Genomic DNA, 19,764 nt, shown 5'->3' with positions numbered 1-19,764 from the left:
ATGAGATGAGGAATTTCTTGCAGAGAGCTGAATGGTTTGAATGCTGCCAGACTAGCAGGAATGGAAACTCCATTTCAGATTGCTCCTGGGGAATTTCAGCCAGCTTTCAAGTGGACAGTTATTCAAAACTTACCATTGCAATGGTTGGCTTCTGTTCTGCAATTTGAATTGTGAAGCCATAGTGTTGCCTATCAAAACACACTTTGCTTATATTTAGTAGCACTAAGACTTCAGTCAGTTTTTCAGGCAAGTTTATTAATGAGTGGATGTCTGTCTTGTCTTGTACAGCTGGCAGAAAAGAGTGTTGTGTCCATGCACTGCAACTTCTCTTCCTCTTGAGAGAAGGTTCCTGCTAAATTTTAGACATTTGGCTAAAATTGTGTATTGTGCACTTGTACACAGGTGCCTTAGAAATGCTTCCTTTAACAACTGTTACAGTCAAGTCCCTGTGTATTCCTTCTCTGATCTCATCCAAGCTACAAATATATAAATCTTGTTATTAACCATCCAGCACAGTCTAGCAATTTTTAAACTTTATCTGAGTGGTCTAAAACTGATACCTACTTATCAGCACCACTCAATTCAACAGCTGATGCTAAAGGCATTAGGCTTAAGTAATTCCTATTGCAATGGGATACTACCACACAGCCTGAGCACCGACCTCAGTCTTAAGTGGTTCCTTTTGGATAAGGATGAGACATTTTGATGGACAGCAACTTGAGGCAAAAGTTGGTGCTACTAATGCCTATGCTGTTCCTGTTTAAAGAGACAGAGGGCTAGAATTCCAGGGCTATCAGTCTGTCACCCTTCTGTAGTACTACATTAATTGTACAGTGAAAGAAAAGGCAAAGCGTAACAGACATGTTTTATTCTTCCTTTTGTTTTAGAATTATTATATTGGGGGTTTTTGGGTTTTTTTTGTTTGTTTTTTTCAAAGAAGCTGTAAGAGGTAAATGGTAAATTGAGTGGTTAAGTGTCTAAGGTGATTAAACAATCTCAACTGCTTTGTGTTCTGTCTAGCTGTTGCAGAATTCCTGCACCATGAGCTGTCTTTAGACTTTTGTTTGAATACTGCCAAACTGCTGCTGGAGCATGGAAGGTATGAAAGCATCACTAAAGTGGGGTGAACACAATATTTTGGCTTTGTAGATGTTCTTTTATAAGCAAAGAACATCCATTATACAATGATGCTTTATTTTAAATAAAAACTCACAGAGGTAGGTAAACAGTTTTGAGAAGGAGCCTGTCTTTTCTATAGCAAGGTGATACAGATCATGGCAGCAGCAGAACAGTATGTGAAATAATGTTGAGTGGCAATTTGCAATGCTGTAACCTTACTTCAGAATGATTAAGATTGTCCCTATCTAGTTGTTTTTGGGTTGTGGGGTTTTTTTTTTGTTTGTTTGTTTAGTTTGGAAAAGACCTTTAAGATCATCAAGTCCAACTGTTAACCTAGCACTGCGAAGTCCACCACTAAACCATGTCCCTAAGCACCACATCTACATGTCTTTTAAATACCTCCACGGATGGTGACTCAATCACTTCCCTGGGCAGCCTGTTCCAATGCTTGACAACCCTTTCAGTGAAGAAATTTTTCCTAATATCCAATCTGAACCTCCCCTGGCGCAACTTGAGGCCATTTCCTCTTGTCCTATTACTTGTTACTTGGGAGAAGAGACCGACAACCACCTTGCTACAACCTCCTTTCAGGTAGTTGTAGAGAGTGATAAGGTCTTCCCTGAGTCTCCTTTTCCCCAGGCTAAACAGCCTCAGTTCCCTCAGCCGCTTCTCATAAGACTTGTGCTCTAGACCCTTCACCAGCTTCATTGCCCTTCTTTGGACACACTCCAGCACCTCAACGTCTCTCTTGTAGTGAGGGGCCCAAAACCGAACACAGTATTTGGGGTGCAGCCTCACCAGTGCTGAGTACAGGGGCACGATCACTTCCCTAGTCCTGCTGGCCTCGCTATTTCTGATACAAGCCAGGATGCTATTGGCTTTCTTGGCCACCTGAGCACACTGCTGGCTCATATTCAGCCAGCTGTTGACCATCACCCCCAGGTCCTTTTCTGCCAGGCAGCTTTCCAGCCACTCTTCCCCAAGCCTGTAGCATTGCATGGGGTTGTTGTGGCCCAAGTGCAGGACCCGGCACTGAGCCTTGTTGAACCTCATACAATTGGCCCCAGCCCATCGATCCAGCCTGTCCAGGTCCCTCTGCAGAGCCTTCCTACCCTCAAGCAGATCAACACTCCTGCCCAGCTTGGTGTTGTCTGCAAACTTACTGAGGGTGCACTCGATCCCCTTGTCCAGATCACTGATAAAGATATGAAACAGAACTTTTTAGTATATATCTGGAATAATATATCTGGAATAATATATATATGAGTCTGGAATTATCTGACTGAATTCTTTCTTCCACATTAACTAACTAACCCTCAGAATGAAAGAGAGTCCTAGAATAATTCTTGTGAAAAACAGTATAAGGATGAACAAGTCACTGCACAATAAATTGAAATTTCACACTGTTGAATGCTCCATCAAGATTACCTATGTATATGCTTCTATCTTGCAGTGAATTCTTACTCTTTCATTGTGAGGAGTAAACATTGTGAGGAGTACTGTGGAACAAGCATGTGCTAATAGGAGGTTACTACGGAATAGATGAACTGCAGCTATTAAATATAACTTCATAGTAATAACTGCTGCTATTAAAATTAACAGCTCTTCTTGTGCAGCCTCTTAAAAATGCATCTTTGTGAATAGGGAATCAGTTGGTTTTGATTTTCTGAAATCCATTCCTGAACGGTTTGAATCTTCACCTGACCTTGGAAAAATTACCCTGCTCCACATCGAGTTCCTGTTGCAGAATGAGAGAGAGCTGCTTGCTAAGCAAAAGGTTGAAGAAATTATTATAGGTCTGTATCCATCTTTTGCTGCTGTTTACTGAAAGCTGGTTTAGTCGGCTAAAGTCTTGAATTCTGATTTTCCCTTTTTTGTTTATTCTCATCTTTCTTTCTATTTGTGTCTGTTTTTCCTTATGTTTATTTTGCATGATAACTCTCAACTTCCATAATGAATGACACTCATGATAAAGCTCAGGGTTAAATTCACTTGCTAGAACAGTTCCTTTTTGTTAGTGTAGACTGTGTGTGACTGATAAATGTGGGATTAGAAGCATTTATCAGAAGTTCTGTGTAATGCTAATACTCTGTCCATCCAGCCCAATGTGTTTTTGTTTGTTAGTATTAAAACAGGTTGCATATCCTTGTTTGAGGAGCTGAATAACAGTTTCTTTTTCAGGTCTGTTGCACCTGTAGCACTGTAGTATTTTTTGACTGTCAGATCTGCTGGAAATCAAACCGTATTTTACATAGCATCAAGCTAGGTGCAAGAACCACATTTACATTGTTCAAGCATGAAATTATTTATTCTCTTACCCACTGTTTTTGGGGGGTTTTGTTTACTTGGTTTTTTTGTTTTTTTTCCAGAAGCAGGATATGAAACACTGGGTCCTGGCTGAAACTATTGCTGTGTCAGTGTTTTTTTGTTGTAGGCTATGGGACGGTCTTTCTCAGATAATTCTAGGTGCTTCTCAGTGTGCTTCTTAAAGTTCTTATAAAGTGATGATTTGCAGTATCTTTTCAGGTCATTATACTGGGAAACAGCTGTTGCCTGAAGCCTTGAACCAGCTGCACATCATCTTGTGGGACAGAGCTGCCAAACATTATGAGGTTTGGGACCAAACAGTAGTGTTGTTATTTGTATCAGTGAAAATGAAGATCTGCTTTTTCTGACCTCTTTGGTATGTCTCTTTTTGGTTAGAGTGCAAGCTGTTACTAAGATCCCTGTTCCAGTTGGGACTAGTTTTATTTTCGTCCAGTTGGGTACTCTTTTCCATTCCATGAAGTTTCAGGTAGCCTCATCTCAAGGTTTGTACATGGGAACAGTTATGGCCAGAATTGATCAGCTGAGGAACCTGTGCAGCCCATCATTCTGGTTCTGTCCTGGGAAGGGTACAAAAAAATTAAAATATTCTTTACATTGAGCTGTTTGTTTTACAGTTCCTACCCTCTGACAGTCAGTTGTTGCTTTAAGGAGCATGAAGTGTTACCATTTCTACACTGGTTTTCTTTTTAGCCTATATAAAGTAGCTTTGAATGCCTACATTGTATCTTAGTTCATACACATTTGTACTCGCAATACACATTGTGAGTGTATATATAAGTACTATTATTCAAAACCAGATAGCTTCTTATTCTTTCAGTATTTGGAGAAGATGAGCTCATGTTCTATTCTTGTATTTGTCATATGCTCGTTTCTTGAATATATAAAAAAAAACACGTGCCATTTTATTACCTCTCATCTGTGTAGTCAAGAAGGAATTTTGCTAATGACACAGCTTCCTTCCTCCTCATTTTAAAATGAATTCTCTGTCCAAATTGGAACTATAGTTGGGAGTACTGTCTTCAGCATAGTATGGGATAAAACACTTTTGTCTTTTTCTCTTAGTTTCAGTTGCTTTGTATCATGAAGAGTGAGGTTTTTTGACATATTTCTGTTTTGTATTTAGTCATAAGAATGTCCTTTCTGGGTCGGACAAATCTAGTCCATCTAGTCCACCCATCTAGTCCAGTGTCCTGTCTTTGATAATGGCCATAAGAGTAAGGGAAGAGTAGGAACAGGTGAAGCGTCAGTTCTCCTAATGTGTATTACCTGTGTTGTGGGACCAATGATCACTCATCTGGGGGAAAGGTTGCACTAGAATATACTTGATTATCTAAATCTTTCATTTCCTGTAACCTTTTTTTTTTTTTTAATTTGGGAAAACATGGGCAGTTTAATCACCCAAATAAGGGTCTGTGGTGTTTTTGTTTTTTGTTTTTGTTTTTTTTTTTTTTTTAAATTTCCTAGGCAAAAAGCTATTCTGAAGCTCTTCACTGGTACAAATATTCTGTCAGCTTCTACACACCTGGGCAGATAGATCAGAACTTGGCTAAGCTGCAGAGGAACATGGCTTCTTGCTATCTTCATCTGAAACAAGTTGACAAGGTGTATATGTAATATATAAGTATACACATTTATTTATTTATTTGCATTGTTTTTATTTTTGTAGCTATGTCATTGGGACTTAATTTATATCTTTGTTACTGTACCTCTTTTGCTTTGAGAGAGGGAACTGTCTTTGCCTATCTTGCATCATCTGGCAGAGGGATGTTGTTCATCACCTTAGCTGCTATGGCATCATCCAGCAGAGAGATGATGTTCATCATCTTAGCTGCTATGGGGGCCTCTTGTATCACCTATCATTCTAATGGGGGAAACAGTCCACAAGCTGTGTGACCATGCCTCAGTATATCAGGTTTCTTCTCAGATTAGAGGTTCTCCTTTCTTCAAGACAGATGAGCCCTGGCAGGAAAAACGTTTGATGTGTCTTACTAGAACTTCCCACAACAGTGTGTTAGCCCTCACCTCTGCAGAGAAGTTCACCTGCTTTACCTATCTAGTCCTTCTGGTTTGGGGGTGTTAAACTTCACAGTTCAAAGTGACAGAAGGGAGTTTAATTTTTCAGCACTCTCAGGGCGTTTCTTGCTTTCTGATTCTGCAGCTCTAATTTAGAGGAACTAGCTTTTTCCTCAGTCTGGTCATTGTCAGCCTTTGGTGCTATCTTCTGCTCTTGTCACTTTGCCTTGCTTTCCAGGGAAGATGTTGTTGGCAACCAAACTTCTTGAGTAATTATACAAATATCAACAATATAACCATTAACATTTTGTGTATCTTTTTAGCTGTCTTCTATTGCAAATTATATTACTGATTTTAAGATGTCATTTACTGATTTCCTTTAATCTCTTCTGTGAATAGGCTAAAGAGGCAATTAAAGAAGCAGAGAGGTGTGATCCAAATGGCATCTTTACTAAATTCATTGTCTACAAGATTGCAGTGATGGAGAAAGATACTGATAAAGGTAGAACTTGAGCAATAAAGGGTCCGCTACAAGGAGCATAAGTGCCAAATATGTTAGAAGATACTAAGGAGGTTTGGACTGTTCATCTTGACAAAGGCACAATTGAGGGAAGCTAGAAGAAGGGTCTATAAAGTCATTGAAACTGTCAGATTTAAACTGTCAGAGTGGGATGCTTTTTGCACACAGTATGTAAGATGTGAAGTCTTATCTATCAGCCATATCTGATATTGTCTGGATGGAGCCTCTGGCTAGGAAGTCTCTAATCTTCCCATAGGCAGAAGCTATAGTACCATCCCAGGGTGAGAATCATTGTATACTTACTGTTTCTAATATTCTTTTGTATGCATATACAATATAAGAAAAGGACACTGAGCTAAATGAACCTTAACTGAACCATTACTGCTTCTCTTAATTTCTCTGGACAAGTAGAGCCTGAAGTTACGAGAAAATACATGAATTACTGAGATGACTTACAGAATGACATATCTCTATAGACTTTCTTCTTTATAATGAGTTCTTCCATTTCATATTTTAACGAGAATCTTAGCTCAAGTAATGAAAATTGAGAAATATAGTCTATACTTACTTAGAATACAGAGTAACATGCAGAACTTATTTTCTGATGAGTTCTGTGCCAATTAATTGTTCTCTATACATCTTTTTAATGACAGCATAATTTGCTCACATAATATAGAGTGGGAATCACAGCACAGTGTGAACATAAAAGCAGCAGCACCCTTAGCATAAGCCAAGACGTGGGAGGTTGGAATCACGCCCAGACAATGTATTAGAGAAAGTCTTCTGTCTTTGGTGATAAACAATTATTTAGCAGAACAAAATTAAGGATGTGAGATAGAGTTTCATTTGTATGGCATCTTTGTTTCCTTAGATTAGTAGCTTGGAAAGCCTTTTGGCACCTCTCTAGGAAGAAATGCATAATTGTGGGGAAGTGCTGGTATGGTCAGGTTTTCTTGTCTTGGTTTTTCATATTAAAAAAAATTATAGCCTTTCCTAAGTTGTTTCTAAAGCCTCATTAAAACAGTAGAACTTTCCACCTTCTAATTGCTTCTATTAAAAAAAAATAAAATTTCCCTATGTATATTTCAGCTGTGGAAGCAGTTATTGAAATGGGGAAGCTAGCAGAAAAGCCATCTCAACATGAAAACAAGCTGAGAGTGGATGAAAATACAGGCACTAACCTCCTGAGTTTAGCTGCCCAGATTGCTTTCGAGGTAGAGTAGATAAAGTTGTCTTTACTTTGCTTTATTGATATAAGTAGGACAGCTGTAACCTTTGTAACCTGGCCTACTCTTAATATTTCTGTGTATTTCATGCATTTCTGAGTATTTCATGCTTCTATGACCAAGGCCTCACTCAAATGTGTTGTGTAATGCAAAGTAGAAATTGATTTCACATATAAAGAAATTGTATTTTTTAATATTTCTTCAGGAAAATAAAGGATTCTGAGTTATAATGTTGGTATCTGGAAATGACATGGTGTATTTCTGTAAAATTCTCTTTAGCAAAATGTTACATCTTTTTCTGCTCTGGGATTTGATCTTTGACGTGCTAGGGGGATCTTTGACATGCTGTGTACAAAATACACATAAGTCAACGATGAAAGACTGAAAATTCACTTGTCCCTCCTATTTGCCTCTTGGTTGGTGACTTGAGTGATGTCTGAACTAGCTGATTACATTGGCATAATTAGAAGAGGCTTTTTGTTGCCTTTTAGGGCTTTGTTCATAGCAGTGTAAGGCATGAAAGCCTTGCCAACTTGTACTGATCCTGTTCTTGCCATAGGCTCTTTGTGTGTGGAATTATATGGTCTCTCCTTATGGTTTTCTCTTGACTCTGAGGTTCTTCTGTGCAGAGTCCTTTGTTCTTTTTTCTGCTAGTAGATGGCACGGACTTTTGGAATATGCTGTTGCTTGGGTTTTTTTTTTTTGGCGGTAACTGAGGTAGTGCTATTTATACAAAATGTTTTAATTTCTTTTCAGAATGAACAACAAGTTGTGGCTATCAAAGCTTTGGAGTATTTGTCTGAACATTTACAGGACTGCCGACAATTATTTGCAGCTTTAAAGTGAGAATTCAATATATTTACAAGGAAAGAGAAATTTTACTGGTTTCTTTTTCAGAAAGAATTTATTCTTTTTGAATATTATATACATATATATTGAATATTATATATATTGAGGAAGGTGGAAAACAGAGTAGATGAAAGATTAGTTAGCAGTCTTTTTGGTGCTGCGGATGTACCTCAAGCCTGAACTCTTAATATCTACAGATGTTCCAAGTCTCTCCCACACAAATAGTATTAGTTGCTCTGAATTTTATGATTACGTTGTGATTTGAACAGATGATGAACAGTGACTCTAATGAGATTACAACAATATACTTGGTGAAAATACCAGTTCATTTGTATCCTCTGATGAAGCGATATCTTCTTACTGAAATATTCCATCATGTTTATAAAAACAAATATTGTGAGACAAATGTATTTGTTCCAATATTTGCTTAAAGCCTCTGTTAAAGTACACTTATTTACTTACTATTACGTGATTTAAGAAAGTGATATACAAAATAAGGAAATAGGGTGGGAAATAGTATAATCTTATTCTTGGTTTGACACTTTGAATTCTTCTATGAGTTCCACGGACTGATAGCGTAAGGAAGAAAAGTGGGATCCTTTTTGGAAAATTAGGACAAAGTACACTGTTGGAAAAGAAGTCTTGTTTCTTCATTGCTTGTTTTTCTCATATTTAGATGTTTGGTTCGTCTTACGTTGTCAAAGGTCATGGCAGAAAATGAAGAGAAAAGGTGAGTCCATTTGCAAAACTATTTTCTTGTGGTGGATATGTTGTACAAATGGTGTAATATTTTTTTGCTGGGCTTATTTTCTTGCAGAGTAATCAAGAGATTAGTTTTTATGCTAGTAAAAAGTCCACCCAGATGACTTCTCAGCTTGACCTAATGACATCACATAGGAACATCTTTTCTACTTATATAACCTTTCCTTTAAATGTTTGCTCTTTGCCTTCCTCTTTTATTAATGTGTAAGACTGTCAGGTATTTTTGATGGGGAATGTGAGCTAAGCAACCTCTTTAACTTTGACACTAGGATGTGATATCTTTCAGAAGTTCTGAGAGAACTTCAGAGTGGGACCTCCCTTGCTGAACACTAGCCACTTGGTAGTGGCTTAAGCAAATGTGGCATTAGCAAATGGTGTGTTGGCTTAGAAGTTGGAGAACTGTACTGCTGGATTTTGACTGTCAAGAAAACAGTGTAGCGTCAGTAGGGTTTGAAGCTTAGCCTGCAGCCGCAACAACTGAGAAAATCGCGCTACACTTCTACGACCTGCACTGCTGCAGATCAGTAAAACTTTTTGCAGGCCTTCAGTACTCCTTCTGCATCTTCAAATGCTAGAAGTTTCTAATGCCTGAGATGTTTGTCAGGGGAAGAATGATTATATCCATAATTACGGAGATGTTGTATTCCAACATAAATCATGTATTCTGTTGTAAGAAAGTTAATCAAACGTTTTCTAAAACTTAGTTTTTCCTCCATTCTAGAGATGAAGATATAAACTCAATGCTGACTTACTTGACCTTGGGTATGCTTTTGTTTTATTTACCTTTTCTGTAGTTCTTCCATCTGTAAACATTTTATTATATGATTAGGTCCATACCAACCAAATGTTTAGACTTCTTATTTCAGTCTAGGTTCCCAGCTTCCCACTGAAATTGGTGAAAATTAAAACTGGCGATTCAACCGTTTTGTGAAGTTGGATCTCAGTGCTACAGGGTTTTGCTATGGAAAGCTTGCAGGCTAGTGTTGGAAAAACTGTTTCTAGTAAAGCCTATACTTGGGAACTTCTCTCAGACAAAGGGTCAGTTTCTTGTAGGCATTTTCACTTTAATCCTTCATAAGGCCATGCGTGCAAACAACAGATATTTGGGTATAAGCCACAGCCTGGGTGGCCTTGAGTAACAGTCTTCTACTCTGACTGCATTGGCAGGAACCAAGTTAGTATCTTTAGTAGCAGGGCTACCACAAAAGGAAGAAGTTTGGTTTTGTAAACTGAATTAACAGCATAACTTTCTACTGGCATTAATTAAATGCCAATGGTAGTCTTTGCTGTTCTAGCTGTTTAAAAGGGAGCATTTTTTAAATTAAGTTAATGCTATTTTTTTTGCCCTGGAAGGCTTAGAAAACTGCAAAGAGTAATAGCAAATTGCTGAAAGATGGGAAAGGCTTGTCAAAATTGGTTCCCACTTTTAAGGTGCGCTGTCCTTCAAAAAAGAATTGTCTTGTTTGCATTGGAAAAGATACAGGAGTTTTACAGAGGACTTTTTCTCCATCAGCAGAAATACTTACTTTCACTAAATCTTTTTTTAACCCTCTCTTCCTATCTTGGACAAGAAAGTTAATGATTGTAGAACTTCTTCTACATTAGCCATTCTTACTGCAACTAAGAGAAGAGAATGAAGACTAGAATTAAATTAATTAAAGTTTCCTTGAAGAAAGACCTCAAACCTGTTGTTAAATTTAAAAACCCTCAACTTTTTGTGAAATTAGGTAAAACTCCTCTGCATTAGACTTCAGTGTCAGTAAACTTTGAAGAGGCAGTACTTGTTGGCAGCCTTATATATCTTATCTAAAATGCTGTTTGAGGTGCCTTTTGATGTTTTTTTTATAAGCTGCTCTGGTCAAGCATATTAGATTTAGGTTGTGAGAATAACTCTTCATCAGGAATTATATGGGAGTTTTGGAAACCTCTGTTTTGTGGTGTAGTTAGTAGACTTGGAAGTGTTTTTATTCTGCTCAGAAAGTGTTACTTACATATTGAACAACACATTTTCTGCAGCTCACAAGAGGCTTGCTGAATCTTTCACAGAAGGGAAATTTACAGGGGACATGAGGATCCTTGAAGCTCACTGGTTTAGAAAAGTTGGTAGGTTGCACTCTCAAAATCTAAACTGAATCCCCTCCACCTCCACTTAGCCAGACCTTAAGGAAGAAAGAAGTGTTTAAAGATGTAGTAGATTTATAAAACTTGTCACCTTTGGCAGTTGCTACCTTAACTAGTCTTAAAGTTCTCCTGCACTTTCTGGCTTCTGAAACTATCTGATATGGCTCATGTTTTAAGTCAGTTATCAAGACATGTACTCACACAAGGTCTGTTTGACTGATGGGATAGCTGATACATTATTCCCTTCACCACAGGAATTGTTATATGTGCCCATGATACAACTCTTCAGAGTTCACCATTTTTCTCTTAGTTAGCCCTTCACTACCAAGACTCTGTTATAGAAGTAAAATTTAAATGGTTTTCTTCAATGTCTGAAAAAAAATGCTGCTAAGAGCAATTAAAAAACCTTACTGCTGATTCTGAGTATGCGTATTCTCATGTAGGCAAAATAAGAATTGGGAAGTTCAGATGAGTGTACTGGTGTGATTGGTGCAGTATGAGCTTACTTCTGCCACCCAGATAGACTGTCTTCATTAGTCCCTCAAATCAGCAGTGCTGGAGTTTGCCTTGAACTACAGTATATGAAATCTAAACAGCAAACATTATCATAGATAAAGTATTTCCTAGTGGGAAATGCAGCTCCCATGGAGCTGTCCTAAGCACTATCCATAGTGCGTCTCTGGATCCTCATTTAGTAGTCTTGTTATGCTGTTTTGGTAAAGGAGTCACTGCATTTGCTGTCTATAAATAAAAATATAAGCGTAGGGTAATGGGTTGAAGCAATTTTTCAGATTCTTGCTTCTGCCAGAGCATACAGGAGAGAAAATAGTTGGAATCAATAACAGAAGACATCTGCCATGATGAGTTTTTGCACACATCCTCACAATGTAGACATGCTCCAATAAAGAGCAGCAAAGGAGGGAGAGAAGCAGCAGAGGTCAAATATAGTAACACGAGTGTGAGTGGAATCTGTGGTGACCATGACCTTTCCAAGGCAGCATTCTCACTCACAGAATAAACAATTCAGAGACTACAAAAACATGCCCTAGGGAATAAATTAACATGGAAGTTAGAATCTGCAAAGTCACTGTAGAATCTAAACATTTAATCGGGTCAGATTCTGATACATAAATCATTTGATTGTCTTTAGATGGCTCATCCATTGACTAATCAGAATTGTGTGTTTAATTGCCATGTACTTGATGCTGCTGGGGTAAAATGGAGAATTTTTCAAAATGTGGGGTTTTTTCCTTTTTTTTTTTTTTTAATTTGTTTTGGGAATATTGTTCAACACTTTTATTCAGATAGTAGGGTTTTTTTACTAATGTAAGAAAATGCTTCTTCCAATTCATGCTCTTGTGGGTAGGGTATATAGTAGAATGGATACTTGGTTATGATGAAATTATTAAGACAAAATTTGAAAGCATGAATAAGCTATTTTAACAAATCACTAATAACAGTATTTATTGCTGTTGCTAAATGAGCTGTTGGTGATCTTTTCATTAAGAAATTGAATTGTAGAATGTGAACGGCCTATTACTAGAGATTAGATAGGCATATGCATAACGCTGAAGATTTTTATTCTAGTCTCCATTTTCTATGTCTTTGTTAGCTTGGAACTTAGCTGTACAGTTCAGGGGCTGCCCTGAAAAGATGAGGGATTTTTTTCTACTGTCTTTCAAGGTATGTACTCTTGCTAATAGTATCTCTGAGGAATATTGTCATCTGTCTAGTTCTATTAGAAGTTACATCCATGTATTGGGTATCTCCTTGGAGACATGCTTGTATGCTCTGAAGGCAGAGCACTTTTGTCAGAAGGAGATTGACTTGTAATACAAAATGTAAGCATTATTGTCATACTTTACATTCTGTTGCTTAAAAATGTCATAAGAAACTTAGACTTCAATGAGAACTTTCTAAAATGAATGGATTCTGATGTTTGGAAGCTGTATCGTTAATACAAACATGTTAAGTACTCGAATCCTAATCTCCATACTGAACTTCTACCAACACTGTCAGTTTTGTATGTGTTTGTAGAGAGGGGACTTCAACACTGCTTTACACTTTATATTTAAATAATCTTCTTGTGTAATTGTACAAGTACAATTGCAATATGAATATATACTATTCATGACTGATTACTAGAAGTGTCATAGAGGAGACTCAGCAATCATCTGTTCACGAGCAAATTGCTTTATATGGGCAGAATTCTCATTACCTTTTCCTATTTTTGGTGTCAGTTGTCCCAGTTTTGTCCTTCTGACAAAGCTGTTCTAATTGCTCAGAAGACGTGCCTGTTAATGGCAGCTGCAGTTGATCTGGAAATGGGGAGACAAGAAGTAACACCTTCTGAACAGGTAGGGCATTGCTCTGTTAACTGATTCTGTATGTATCAATGTAGCTTTTTTTAAATTATTTTGAAGTCTTAGTTGTTTCACTCAGAACAGGATATTGAGAATGTAAGCGTGGGAACCTTTCATAGTTAATTAGAATCAATGCACCTAGTGCTTTCCAGACAATTGTAAATGTTGGTTTTCTGTAAATTAGTTCTGTTAACTTCAGTGGATTTGAACAGATTTGTATGAGCAAGGGGTCATGGCAGTACCTTCTCTTAGAGGAATTTTGGTCTACCTTATATATTATGTAAGGAGTCTGCTGCTAAACATTGGTTGGTCAGGCAGATAATACTGCATCTTTAGGGTTATGCCATTGCTGAAAGTAGTTACCAGTATGGTTGTGATAAAGCTCGCAATTTTTTTTGTTTTTTATGGATACATCCTTTTTTGGGGGGTGTTGTACTTACTGTGGTAAGAAGATTAAGGAAGATGTACAGTGGTTATGAAGGAAGTACGGAAGTCTGCTGTACAGTGATTGTTGTAGAAACTTACTTTTGTGGAGAGCAATGCACAGCAATTTGTGTTGTGGAATTTAGTGGTTTGTCAGTCTCAATAGCACTATTTTATGCTTGGGAGCTAAAATAAATGATGTCCCATAGGAACCCATATGGTTCTTTCTGGACCAATGGAACGTTCAGTATGAAGAGGCTTTGAGATGTGGAGGTCTTTAAAAAAGAGAGAAAAAAAAAAACAACCCAAAAAACAGTAACTGGTGTAGATGATGTACTAATTACATCTTATTTTTATTCTTAATTTATTTTATAGTTAGATATAAAGACCCTGTTAGTTGTGACATATCCCTTCCCTTTTAAAACTATGACAAAAATAACTTCTTAAATTTTGTAAAATAGACGGAACTTTTGACTCAGGCCCTTCAACATCTCCAGGCATGCAAGGAGATATGGAAAGTTCTGAAATTAACAGGTAAGCTACAAAGTGTGTCTGTTCAGCACATGTAACTGTTAGACATAGTCACTGTATTCATTAAAAATATAGGGCACGTGGAATTGCTGTCTCAGCTGAAGAGTGTTGAAGCAGATATATGGCAATATGATAAAAGAATTGGCAAAGCCAAGTACTGTTTTTTGTATGTCATTGCAGGCTTTTTATTGTATAGGTGCTGTGAAGTATGGAACAATCTTTCAAAGTGAAGTTGCATTGACTGTTCTGTCATAAACCTTAAGAAGCTCCAAGCTTTTTGCTCTAGAGTGGAGTCGCTCTTGCACTGTTTTAATAGTTTTGCTAGCCTCTTCCTATATAAAGCATTTCAGAATACAGAAAGTCCTGCTACCATACTTTGAAGTGCCAAAACCCATCCTCTGTTCCCTGACATTCCTCTGTTCCATGTCAATTTAGACTGGATATTACTGGAGTCTGGCATGCTTTCAGCTGACAGCTGAGATGCGGAGTGACTGTTAGCCTAGAGGATGCGTGCTTCACTTTTTTGGTAGTATATTGGCAGAAAAATTCGATTATGCAGTCCTTGTCTGGCCTGTGGTCTGGTTTCTTTTCAGTTATAGGTTTGGAACACTGTGGAGTTTCCATTGTAAGATGCATTATTATTTCACTTTTGTCAGGAAATTTACTTGCTGGTTTTTTTCCCCTTAAAATTTCAGAATGAAAGGTTCATTATATGGCCTGGATTTGAGATTCTCTTTGCCCTTTTGCACTGAAGGCAAGATAATTCAGGAAGACTCCTTCCCTTTTAATTTTCCATCCTTAGAATCCCAAGGGGTTGATTATCTCAGAACAGGGACATATTGGAGCTTCTCCTGCAGAGGTTTGTGGAACGGTAGCCTGGTGCTTCCTTCACTTCTTCACTAGACCTTGGCCAATGTGTGGACAAGTCTGTTGCCCTGGAGGAAGCTGAGAATGTCTTTTAGATGTAAAAACAAAGGTCTTTGTGATAGTTCAGTAAAGGATTGTTTGGCATTTGTATCTGGTTTACACCTTCCTATCAGTTCTACTGTTCTCCCACCCTTCTTCTGTGTTTAAGGATTTCCTGAGGGCTTTTCTACCAGAAAGGGGACAAGTCCTATAGAAAAATTTGGAGCTGATGATAACTTATTTCATAAGCTGACCTTTCTGAGCTGGTGGCCCTCTGTTATCTCTTTTACCTGTCTATGAAAATAGCTTCCCTAGTAGCTATTACCTTGCCTAGGAAGGTTGCATGAATTTAGCCAATTACAGACAATCCAGATTTTTTTTGCAGGGGGGGGCAGGGAGGCATGGTGGTTGGTGGGGTTGTGCTTTGGACATCTGAGGTTTCTGTCCAAGACTGCTTCAGAATTCCACTTGCTCTACTGTTAAATCTGAGTACCTTAATGGTTTTTCTGCCTGTTGGAAAGAAAATTTATACCTTATGGTACACCACGTGGCTTTAAGAAAATGAATCATTACATACAGGCAATTCTGTCTCTTCTGTAGGAGATTTTGCTAAAGACCCAACAGACACATTGTTGCTGCTTTATGAATTTGAAGCAAGATCCAAACTGAATGATCCAACACTCCATAACCTTATGGAGTCAGTATGGGAGCAACCACAAATAGAGGTCAAGACGCTAGAAATCATTGCATGTAAGGACTGCATTTGTACTTTCATAGTTCTTCAAGTCATGAAAAATGGCTTTCGTTGCTCTTTCCTGTTCATTTGGGGTGACCAGGATTATCACGTGTTGTGCAGCATGCAGAAAATGGGTCTAACAATATATGTTGTGTCCTGAAGCAAAGATACGTAGGATCTCAGCAACATTAGGAGATCTGTATTTTGAAATACCGTATTACGTGGATGATGAACCAGAAATTTGCGACATCCTTCCTTTTCTAGACCCTGAGACATTTGTATAGGTTACAAGTCTGGACAAGATTATTCAGATAAACTTCTACAAGCTCCAAACTGGCAAAGGCCAGAGAATGACCCTAGTTGATTCATGCCCCAATACAGAAGTTTTAGGATATGGACTTTGGATAGATAAGCAGTTTCAACTTAAAGTTAGTGTAGTTAATTTGTAAATAGCACTTCTCTATACTGTACCATACTTTCATCACAAAGTTCTAGTCATGCCTCCTTGAGAATCTAGAGTAGGATCCAAGGAAGATGTGTAAAATTTAGAACTACTGTGGCAAATCTTTGGAGAGGATTGTGTAGGATTGCATAAACACCTACTTATCTCCCTTGTCTTGCGGGAGTACACGCCTGGGCTTGGAAATACCATACTGACATCCCACCACTGCCTAATTTTTCCATCCAGATTTTCATGTTTGAGGAGACAAACAAAACAATACTCTTTACTTTAGAGACACCCCCCCCCCCCCCAATATTTTTGGCTTACTGCACCAGAAGTAAACAGCAGTGAGAGTACTTGTTAATTATGAAATCTGTGCTTCTGCCTTGTAGTCCTCATTGGTGATGTGCACAGTAAGAAAGTAGTAGAGAAGCACTAGCTTGTGACCAGCCCAGGCATTAAGCAAATCTCTTTTCATTTGTTTATCACAAGGGATCTGGCAACATGCTGTAGTTTATTTTAGTGACCAATGAGATTAAAGTCTGGCTCCAGTCATTTCTTTCTTCTTCTCTATTTTCTTTTGCTTTTAAGCATTAGCAATGGAATCTCCAGCTCGGTATCCTGTACTGTGTAAGAAAGCTCTCAAGAGTGCACTAAACCTTCACAGAAAGCAGACTGTCATTGATGCTGTGAAATTTAGGTTAGTGTTATCACATAGCTTTGCTATGAGCCTGTGACTTGAAATGCTGACAGGGAATAAAGCCTGCAATTTGAAAAAAGTGGATTTTAGCTTATGTGCAAGGTTCCACTTCTTGCTGGCCAACCAATGTATGTCTCAAGTATGACTGTCTAATAGATGGGTTAACTGCAATTTGTTTACTTGGCATATTTTCTGAAACAGTTGTATTTCCAATAAATTAATCTATTGAGGAAGGAAAATGGAAACTAGAACCAGGAGAGGTCTCTGGCTGTTTCTTGTGAGGAAGGTGTTAATTTCAAATGTTAACCTGCAGTAGTGAACTAGGTATTTCAAAGACAATGAAGTGAAGAGAAATTAAGGGCTGAGAAGAAAGCCATGAGTTGTAAGTTAGTGATATGATGCCATAGTACATACGTGATTTATTTTGCTGGGTAACTGGCTCTCTAATAGCTTTACTTTATGGAATCTGAAAAACAGCCTGGTGTGTGTCCTTCTCTCTCACTTGTATCCCATAAAGGATATTTTTCCTCCTTTCTGAGTTCCTTGCAGTAACCACTGGGCAAAGGCAATGGTTAATACTGCCTTTCTTACTTCACACTGAAAGACCTGTTTTCAGAAACCATGGATTTGTTACTGATTTTTCTGAGGATGCTGAATACTTAGTTCTTGTTGGTGAAGTTAGAAAAGGTACTTTTTCCTTGCTGTCATGTGTAGCACCCTAGAAAATACTATGTCTTTCCTTCTGTGTTACTTTAGAGCCCAGCAATGAAAATAATGAAGTACTTGCTGCTCTTGGCTCTCTTTTTGCATCGTTTGTATGAATGAGATCTGATACTAGGAAAATTTATGTTTCTGCTGTAATAATGCAAGTGTAGTAAGCACCAAGGTGGACATGTCTCTCTGACAATCATAGAGACATAAGTTAGTGTGCTGCCGATACTAAAAAGTAGCTGTTTGTGCCTATGGTATTTAATGTTTCCTCTTTTGCTCTGTTTCAATTCTCAGCAAATGCTTACATAGCTTGATTAATCTTTCTTTGCCGACTGGATTAACAGACTTGGATGCCTGTGTACTGCAGGAGGTGTGGGACTACTTTGAAGATGCGCTGAGCGTAGTCAGCAGCACAGTAAGTTGAACAGGAAAACAAGAGTCTGGGAGATGATCCTGAGCACATTTAAAAAAAATTCTCATCAGGCAGAGAATAATTAGTAGACTGAACATTATATAGTGTTATATGTGGAGCAACTAAGACTTCTTCAGTAAAAGATACACTGAAATTACCTCAAAAGAAATGCCTCTTGGATATTTATGACTGAATTACGAATTTCCCTGGATTTTGTAAGATTTTGTGAGTCTTTTTTAGAGACATTTAAGGCCAAATTTTCAGTGCCTATTTTAGAAACATCTTGAGCTAGAACATCCATCTTTCCTCCTCTTGCTTTCTACATTCTTAGGCTGAATATGTTTTTTTAAATGCAGATTATTTTTCCAGATCAGTTTAAAGCTGGCTAAAATTTGGATACCAGTCTTGCTTTTTTCTCAGCTCTGTTTTTTTAAATGTATTTGGGAAGTTATTAGACTACTATTTTTTCCAAATGACCTAGAACTAGATTCCAAGTGCGGTCAGTACTTGTGGCACCACATGCCTTGTTTCTGTGAGGACAGGTATATGGAGAGTAAAGTCTTTCTTTCAGTAAGCATTTCTGCTGCTCCTTTCAGGCCTGAAGCATAATGCTGTACAGTGAAGGCAGTTGTACTGAGGAAGTCAGACATTTCTACTTAGAATTTCATAGGTAAAAGTCAGTTGAGTATTCCTGTTCAGGACTAACGAAACCAATACTATGTTTCATAGCTTCATTCCATTGCATGGTTGTTTCTTTAGTCAGGTTTGAATGTCTCTTCTTTTATAAAAGTGGCATAAAGATATGCCACTGTTCCTGACTTCCCAAAAAAAGAATGTGTCCGCATTCATGCCTGCCTTTCACTGAAGTTCTCATCTATAACTTTGATAATGTTATTGTTGAAGGGTATGAATGAAGTGTTATTGTGGACTGATACTTATAACAGCAAAATTTCACAGTACTAGAACCCTTCTTTTGCAGTCTTGCTCATGGGAGCAGGTACTAATGGTACCATTCTAAGAGAAGGACACTGGGGCAGTACATCAGTACATTATCAGTTAGAAAGCTGGTATACCACTCATGATTTATACCTCCTATTCATAAATGGATGCTGCAGTTCAGAAATTCACTCTGGGCACTCTTACTTAGGATGAGAAGTATCTATCAAAGAGGGAAAAGAAGTCCTTCTGGCCTCCCCTTAAGGATTTGCATGGCAAATAAATAATTGCTTGTCCTTCCCTTCTCCAAGTGAATCAGTTCCCCACCAGGTTCAAAGTATCGTTGGGTACTTTGGCTTCTGTTCTGCAGTTATAAGGGCAGCTTTCACTCTGGCAAGCCATTGCCAGAGTGCATAGAGAAATTCTGAAGACATAAGAACTGCTGCGTCTGATCTGTAGTGAGCAACTATGTCCTGCTATTCAGTACTGTTTGGATGAACTGGAAAGTACCGTGGCAGCAAGTTCAGCCTGTCTGCAGATAGGCTGTTGGAAAGCATACTTCCATTCTAGCATCATTCTGAGTCCCACAGAATTGTATTTTCTGACCTACCAATAAGTAACTGGAACATGACTTACCCATGTTGGAAACAAGCTGTTTGACAGTAG

The 19,764-nt window shown here is 38.1% G+C and overlaps 1 protein-coding gene across 13 annotated transcripts in view; it reads left to right on the top strand.

Moving 5' to 3' along the window:
- The window catches only part of TEX11 (testis expressed 11), a 42,140-nt gene that overhangs the window by 13,889 nt on the left and 8,487 nt on the right, over window positions 1–19,764 (top strand). For 7 of the 13 annotated variants that reach the window (XR_012044696.1, XM_072876578.1, XM_072876576.1 and 4 more), the window contains 16 exons: window positions 1,021–1,099; window positions 2,764–2,915; window positions 3,646–3,731; window positions 4,912–5,049; window positions 5,860–5,962; window positions 7,070–7,194; window positions 7,963–8,048; window positions 8,732–8,785; window positions 9,539–9,579; window positions 10,834–10,920; window positions 12,551–12,621; window positions 13,179–13,295; window positions 14,186–14,258; window positions 15,762–15,911; window positions 16,931–17,039; window positions 18,045–18,165. Coding sequence is in view for 10 of the 13 variants with exons in the window: in XM_072876578.1 (XP_072732679.1) it covers window positions 1,021–1,099; window positions 2,764–2,915; window positions 3,646–3,731; window positions 4,912–5,049; window positions 5,860–5,962; window positions 7,070–7,194; window positions 7,963–8,048; window positions 8,732–8,785; window positions 9,539–9,579; window positions 10,834–10,920; window positions 12,551–12,621; window positions 13,179–13,295; window positions 14,186–14,258; window positions 15,762–15,911; window positions 16,931–17,039; window positions 18,045–18,165 (1,592 nt within the window). In the remaining 3 variants the exon portion in view is untranslated. The remainder of the gene's footprint in view (window positions 1–1,020; window positions 1,100–2,763; window positions 2,916–3,645; window positions 3,732–4,911; window positions 5,050–5,859; window positions 5,963–7,069; window positions 7,195–7,962; window positions 8,049–8,731; window positions 8,786–9,538; window positions 9,580–10,833; window positions 10,921–12,550; window positions 12,622–13,178; window positions 13,296–14,185; window positions 14,259–15,761; window positions 15,912–16,930; window positions 17,040–18,044; window positions 18,166–19,764) is intronic. The other 6 variants (XR_012044697.1, XR_012044698.1, XM_072876583.1 and 3 more) reach the window with 4 other exon arrangements.

The sequence above is a fragment of the Ciconia boyciana genome, chromosome 12 (assembly GCF_034638445.1).
Source record: "Ciconia boyciana chromosome 12, ASM3463844v1, whole genome shotgun sequence".
Taxonomy (NCBI): domain Eukaryota; kingdom Metazoa; phylum Chordata; class Aves; order Ciconiiformes; family Ciconiidae; genus Ciconia; species Ciconia boyciana.
The sequence above is the reverse complement of the archived record's forward strand: the minus strand, read 5'-3'. Positions and strand labels throughout refer to the sequence as shown.